Source organism: Coturnix japonica, chromosome 25, assembly GCF_054131305.1.
Source record: "Coturnix japonica strain WE chromosome 25, WE-NBRP24, whole genome shotgun sequence".
Lineage (NCBI taxonomy): Eukaryota > Metazoa > Chordata > Aves > Galliformes > Phasianidae > Coturnix > Coturnix japonica.
In genome coordinates, this window is record NC_140687.1 from 9,241,059 (window position 1) to 9,248,578 (window position 7,520).

Here is a 7,520-nt window from a genome sequence, read left to right on the forward strand (position 1 = left end):
AGTCTGCTGAACTCACTTCCGGGTCTCCTGAACTCACTTCCGGGTATGCTGACCTCACATTTTGGATTTGCTAGCCACACTTCTGGGTCTGCTGACCTCACTTCCGGGTTTTGTGACGTCACTTCCGGATATGCTGACCTCACTTCCGGGTTTTGTGACGTCACTTCCGGATATGCTGACCTCACTTCCGGGTTTTGTGACGTCACTTCCGGATATGCTGACCTCACTTTTTGGGTTTGCTGGCCTCACTTCTGGGTCTGCTGACCTCACTTCCGGGTATGCTGACCTCACTTCGGGACTGCTGACCTCACTTTCCGAGTATGCTGACTTCACTTTCCGCGTTGTCTGTCCTCAACTCTGGTTTTGGTGACATCACTTCCGGGTTTTCTGACCTCACTTCAGGGTTAGCAGACCTCACTTTCTGGGTCAGGTGACCTCACTTCCGGGTTTGCTGACCTCACTTTCTGGGTCTCCGGAACTCACTTCCGGGTCTGCTGACCTCACTTCCGGGTTTGCTGAGCTGCCTCTCTTACAGATTCAGTGCAAGGCAAGTTGCCGCCGGCTCCCATGAACACACCTGTTCCTTCGCCTGAGACAGACATTCCAGAAGGCAGCCCTGAACAGGAGGACACCCCGCCTCCGCCCCCCTATCCTAACTCCTCGTATCCTTCATTGGACGCCTACAGGGATGAAGGGGGAGGGAAGCCCCTCGAGGAATGCGATGTTGCTACTGTACCTGATAAGAACAAGGATAAGGGAGAGAGAAAGGGGGGAGGCATGGTGGTGCCACCAGAGCTGAAAGGAGGAGGTGTGGTCCCACCAGAGCTGAAAGGGGGAGGTGTGGTGTCACCAAGGAAAAGTGTAAGGAGGGGTGGTACTTCTTCGTTGTCGTGTCCCGCCTGTTGCTGTGCGTATGCCGAGAAAGGGGGGGATTGTGCCAACCCATGTGATAGTGAAGGTGAATGTGGGTTTGATGATTTCATGTGGCCCGCCCAAGGGGCTGGCCAAGCCGCCCAAGGTGCCACCCAAGGGGGATGTGGTCCTGCGTGGGCCGCCCAGGGGGCCGCCCAAGGGGGATGTGGCCCCACGGCACCCGTACCGTGGAGCCCACCCACTTTCACTGATTGGGCCCAGACAAGGGAGGACCTCCAGACAGCCGACCCGGAAACAACAGCTTTTGCCCTCCCGATAATAGTGAAACAGGATGGTCCGGCTTGGACCCCTCTGGATTCCAAGGCGATTACTCGCCTTGCAGAGTTAGTTAAGAACAAGGGCTTGCGTTCTCCGGTAACTATGTCAGCAATTGAGGCTCTCATGGCCTCAAGTCTCCTGCCGTACAATGTGGTCAGTCTCATGAGGGTGATTCTTGAGCCCGTGCAGTACACGCTGTGGTATGATGAATGGAATAGATTGCTTCAGGCTGTTGTCGCTGAGGCAGCTCGTAATAACAATCATCCGGCTAATGCGCATACAGGTCAGGGCCGTGGAGCTAGGGTTGAAAGAACTACTCTCTTGCGCCTTCAGGGACTAGCAGATGGTATGGTGGGGTCCCCGGAGGATCAAGCAAGAGGGCTGAGAGAGGGGGAGTTAGCTGCGCTTACAAAGGCAGCCTTTCAGGCTCTGCTGACAGTGGCTAAAGTTGCGGAGCCTGTGCTCCCGTGGTCCGACATCAAACAGGAGCCTTCTGAGTCATTTTCTGATTTTGCAAATCGCTTGATTCGTGCCATTGAAGGGTCTGACCTCCCGAAGGGAGTCCAGCCTTTGGTTGTGATAGACTGTCTCAAGCAAAAGTCGCTCCCGGACGTTCAGCAGATAATTAGGGCAGCTCCTGGAACTTTGAACACCCCAGGGGAGATTATCAAATATGTGCTAGATCATCAGAAAAATACTCCCTCCAATAATGATGGCTTGGCAACTGCCGTGCAGGGAATGGCTGCCGAAGTCAGCTCTGCGATTAAATCTGCAGTGATGATGGCAGCTCGCACCGGGGATGAGAAGGGAAAAGGTCTGTGTTTCAAGTGTGGGCAGCATGGTCATTTTAAAGCACAGTGCCCCAAGAAAGCTGGGCAGAGCAAGCCGCAAGGAAAACGTTGTCAGTTGTGCAATGGGGTTGGACATGTTGCGCGTCACTGTCGAAAATTTGAGGTTTTCCCGCAGGGAAACTGGAACGGGAGGGTGCCAGCGGCCCAGGGCCCCTTCCCGCTTCATTAAAATGGGCCAAGCGTGTTGACCACACGGTGGCGCTGACCATGGATCTAGGTGATAGGCCATTGGTGAGGGTCATGATGACGTTGGACCCTGGAGTGCCTACACTAGGTCCTAGGACGGTGTACCTTACAGCTTTGTTGGACTCTGGTGCAGATGTTACTGTTATTGCAGAGCGCGATTGGCCATTCCAGTGGCCAAAGGTTGCAACATCAAAGGTCCTGATAGGGGTGGGGGGTGAAATGACCACCTCTGTGTCGGATGCAGAAGTGGGAATTTCAATCATCAATCGAGATGGCTCAATAGAAAAAACTGTTTTCATCACCCCCAATATAGCTCCGATCAGGGGATCTCTGCTAGGCAGAGATCTTCTTCTTCTCATTGGGTTACGGCTGACAAATTTATCCTAAGGGCCACTGTCCACCACTTGGCGCTGCAGCATGCGATTCCGCTGCGTTGGAAACAGGATACATCTCCTGTTTGGGTGGATCAGTGGCCCATTCCTGCTAAAAAATTGGCAGCGCTCATACAGCTTGTTTCCAGAGAACTTGCACTAGGCCATATAGAGTCATCGCTTAGCAATTGGAACACGCCCATCTTTGTCATTCAGAAGGCCTCTGGATCGTTTCGGCTGCTCCACGATCTCCGAGCAGTCAATTCACAGATCATCCCCTTTGGTCCTGTCCAGCAAGGGGGACCTTTGTTGTCAGCAGTCCCACAGGGATGGCCTCTGATGGTCATTGATCTAAAGGATTGTTTCTTCTCTATCCCATTGGCTAAACAGGATAGGGAAGCCTTTGCATTCACAGTTCCGGTTGTAAATAATCGAGAGCCAGCTCAGAGGTACCAGTGGAAGGTTCTTCCGCAAGGTATGGTCTGTTCACCTACAATCTGTCAACTTGTGGTGAGCAGAGTCATAGAACCAGTGAGAAAGGCACTGCCAGGATGCCAAATCGCCCATTACATGGATGATTTGCTGCTTGTTGCACCTGATGATGCTCAGTTGAAAACGTTGGAGGGGCAGATCGTCCGCACCCTCATCTCTGCAGGGTTTGTGATCTCTCAGGAAAAGATCCAGAGAGAACCAGGGATTGAATTCCTGGGCTATAAATTTGGATCTTCCACAGTAATCCCGGAGGGGCTGGAGATTAAGCCTCAAATTACAAACTTATGGGATGTGCAGAAGTTGGTGGGGGCACTGCAATGGGTGAGGAATGCCATTGGCATCCCTCCGCGCCTCATGAAACCTTTCTATGATCAACTGAAGGGATCAGTCCCACAAGAGGAGAGGCATTGGAATCCAGAGATGGAGTCAGCCTGGCAGGAGATACTGTCAGCCTGCTCCACCAATGCCCTTGCCAGGTGGGAACCTGATCGCCCGTTGGAGGCTGCGGTCACTAGGTGCCAGCATGGTTCAGCTGCAGTGATTGGGCATGCTTTGAACTCTCGGCCACGCCCACTGTCATGGTTATTTTCTGCTCAGCCTGTGAGAGCATTTACCACATGGCTAGAACAGCTGTCATATTTGCTGCGAAAGGCTCGCCTCACTGCGATCAGAGCTTTCGGGAAGGACTTGGAAGTCATCTATTTACCAGGAGCTTTTCGAAATGTGCAACCTCTGCCAGATGAGGTGTCATTGGCTGTTTATGACTTCAGCGGAAAGTTTTGCTATTCAGACTCACTGCCAATTTTCGAACTGGCAAAACCCCTCCAGATATCATTGCGACACAGGGTCCTGGACACCCCTGTGAACGGTCCTACAGTCTTCACTGATGCTTCGTCATCAACGGGCCAGGGGGTGGCTGTGTGGCAAACAGTTGAGGGTGGCTGGAGTTACAAGATGATAACAGACAAGACAGCAAGTGTTCAGATGCTCGAGGCTAGGGCTATGGCAGTGGCACTACATCTTTGGCCCACGAAGCCTTGCAATGCTGTCACGGATTCTGTGTTCGTGGCAAAAATGCTGCTACGGATGGGAAAGGAAGGGCAACCGAGTACAGCAGCTGCAGCCCTGTTAGAGGATGCTTTAGCTATCAGGGTTGCACCCGTTGCCATCCTTCATGTTCGTAGCCACTCTGAGGTGCCAGGTTTCTTTACAGCAGGAAACGACATGGCTGATCGGATAGCAGGGAACCAGGTGTGCACTTTGCAGGAAGCTCGTGATCTTCATTCAGCACTTCACATAGGGGCCAAGGCACTGGCTCGAGCCTGTTCTATCCCGATTACAGTCGCTAGGGAGGTAGTGCAAACCTGCCCTCACTGTAATTCTGCGCCAGCTTTAGGAGCGGGGGTTAATCCTCGTGGTCTCGCTCCATTAGACGTCTGGCAAACAGACTTCACAATGGAACCACGGATGGCCCCACGACAGTGGCTGGCTGTGACTATTGACACGTCCTCTACCGTCATTGTAGCCACACAACATGGTCGTGTCAGTTCTACAGCAGCACAACACCATTGGGCCACGGCTATAGCAGTTTTGGGAATGCCGTGCCACATAAAAACAGACAATGGTTCTTGCTTTATTTCGCGTTCGTCCAAAGATTGGTTAGCTCGCTGGAATATCACACACACCACAGGCATTCCGGGAAATTCGCAAGGCCAAGCTATCGTCGAAAGGGCTAACCGCCTCCTCAAGGAAAAGATTCGTGTCCTTGGGGAGGGGGAAGGCTATTCGGGAAAGATCCCAGTATCACAACAAGGGGAAATCTTGGCCCGCGCACTGTATGCACTAAATCACTTTGAGCGAGGAGAAAATTCCAGGACCCCCACCCAGAAACATTGGCGGCCAAGAATCATCGAAGAAGGCCCGCCAGTAAAGATCAAGGTGGATAATGGGTCCTGGGAGTCGGGATGGTCCATACTAGTCTGGGGAAGGGGGTACGCAGCAGTAAAATGCAAAGGCACAGGAGACATACGTTGGGTGCCATCGAGAAAAATTAAGCCAGAGGTTGGTGGTGAAAAAGAAAATGTCAGGGAAATAACAAGAGCTGAGTATCCTCTTCCAGGACCTCTTGATCGGCCGCCCAAGGAATCCTGAACTGGTGGAGCGCAGAAGAAGATCTTTCATCTGGATACCGAAGAAATTCTTGAGACTCAAGAACCCAAAGGACCCAGAGAAACAACCCCTGCTGCCAACGAGAGACACCATTTTGATGCTGCTATGTCTTTTGTCTTTATGTTGGTCGCCGGTGGGGGGTGTTCACTTGATCCAACAACCTGGGAATCTGTGGGTTACTTGGGCGAAACAAACAGGCAGGACGGATTTCTGTCTTAGCCTGCAATCAACTACCTCGCCATTTCAAACATGTTTAATTGGGATTCCTATATGGGGGAACTCCTCTGAGTTTCAGGGATACGTAAGATCATATAATCCCATACAAGATCCATGCAGAGAATTCTGTGCACTAACAGCTATTAACATCACACGTAGAGATTTAGGGAATGACACTGTAATCCTTGCCAGCAAAAGGATAGCATGTGTTGTTTGTACACTGAATGTCACTCTTCCTTGGGATCCCCAAGAGCTGCAGATATTGGGGTCTCAACAGGTACCTAACGATACATGGGATAAAGAGGGAGGCTATTGGTGGTCTCCTGGATGTATTGGCTTTGCAAGATTTAACCACGAGAGGAGCCGTTCAAATATTTTAGATCTTCTCACACCTCAAGGTCCTTATTGGAATGCACGGAAAAATAGATCAGATCCATTCACTACCGTCTATCCACACAATACAGAGCTATTTACCTGGGAAGGGTCATATTGTGGCTTCCTTCCAAACACATCCACACCTAGGGAAAATAGTAGTTATTGTCTGCCTGAACATTGGGTGAGTAACCCTGGTGTCATTAATGTGTCGAGGCCTGATGGTTCTCAACGGGGAATAAATTGTAATCTCAGCAGCAAGTATGCAAAAGGCTGCTGTTTTGAACCCAGGGCAAAAGAACAGGGGCTAGAAAAATACATCTGGAACAACTCCACTGCGAAAGCACTGCCACCGGGTATATTCTTGATTTGTGGTGACCGTGCATGGCAAGGTATACCATCAAATGCAGTGGGAGGACCTTGTTATTTGGGACGGTTAACCATCTTGTCCCCACGAGCCCTCGACTGGGTGCGCCTGACCAGAAACATGACGAAATCTCGGAAGAGACGGAGCATTCACACACTGGCATCGGACTGTGGTGACAAAGTTCAACTTTGGGGACCAACAGCAAGGATTTTTGCATCTATTTTTGCACCAGGAGCAGCTGCAGCGCAGGCGCTAAAAGAGATAGAGAGACTCGCTTGCTGGTCCGTGAAACAGGCTAACATGACTTCCACACTGCTGAGTGAGCTACTTGAAGACACTGACAGTATTAGGCATGCTATGCTTCAAAACAGAGCAGCAATTGATTTCTTGCTTCTCGCACAGGGTCATGGTTGTAAAGACTTTGATGGGATGTGTTGTTTTAACTTGAGTGATCATAGTAAGTCGTTGCACGAGAAGCAGGAGGTGAAGAGGCTGAAGAAGAGGAGGAAGGTGCTAAGGAAGAATCAGAAGAAGGCAAAGAAGGTGAAGAGAAAGATGGAGAGATATTGTTGCGTATTGTAACGGGTTAAGCCTTTTAAGCATGGGGAGGGGGAAATGATGTATTAGGCGAAATACGGGGATGTTATCGGGCTGTGACGTGACAGGCCCTTCCCCATATTCTGGAAGAATCTTGCTACGTGTAATACAGTAGGCGTAGACGAAGTGGACAAAGGTTATATAAGGTCGTGTGTGCTTCAATAAATCGCCATTTTACCACGCTACAACCTTGGTGTCACTTGGTAATTGGTCTAACTACTGCTTCAGTTGGAGGCGAGAGATCGTAAAGCCATTAACGATCATAAAGCCTTCACTTCAGGGTTAGCAGACCTCACTTTCTGGGTCAGGTGACCTCACTTCCGGGTTTGGTGACCTCACTTCTGGGTTTGCCGCCCTCACTTTCTGAGTATGCTGACCTCACTTTACGCGTTTGCTGACCTCTCTTCCGGGTTTTCTGACCTCACTTCAGGGTTAGCAGACCTCACTTTCTGGGTCAGGTGACCTCACTTCCGGGTCTGCTGTACCTCACTTCCGGGTGTGGTGACCTCACTTCCGTGTGTGGTGACCTCACTTCCAGGTTTTCCAACCTCACTTTCTGAGTATGCTGACCTCACTTTATGCGTTTGCTGACCTCTCTTCCGGGTGTTCTGACCTCACTTCAGGGTTAGCAGACCTCACTTTCTGGGTCAGGTGACCTCACTTCCGGGTTTGGTGACCTCACTTCTGGGTTTGCCGCCCTCACTTTCT

General features: G+C 51.0%; 1 protein-coding gene across 1 annotated transcript; it reads left to right on the forward strand.

Moving 5' to 3' along the window:
* The first annotated feature begins 567 nt into the window (after positions 1-567).
* On the forward strand, positions 568-2,430 carry LOC146756929 (uncharacterized). The gene is made up of 3 exons (XM_085523836.1): positions 568-2,005; positions 2,158-2,273; positions 2,380-2,430. Exons 1-3 carry the CDS (start codon positions 568-570, stop codon positions 2,428-2,430), a joined length of 1,605 nt encoding a protein of 534 aa, XP_085379962.1.
* The last annotated feature ends 5,090 nt before the right edge of the window (positions 2,431-7,520 follow it).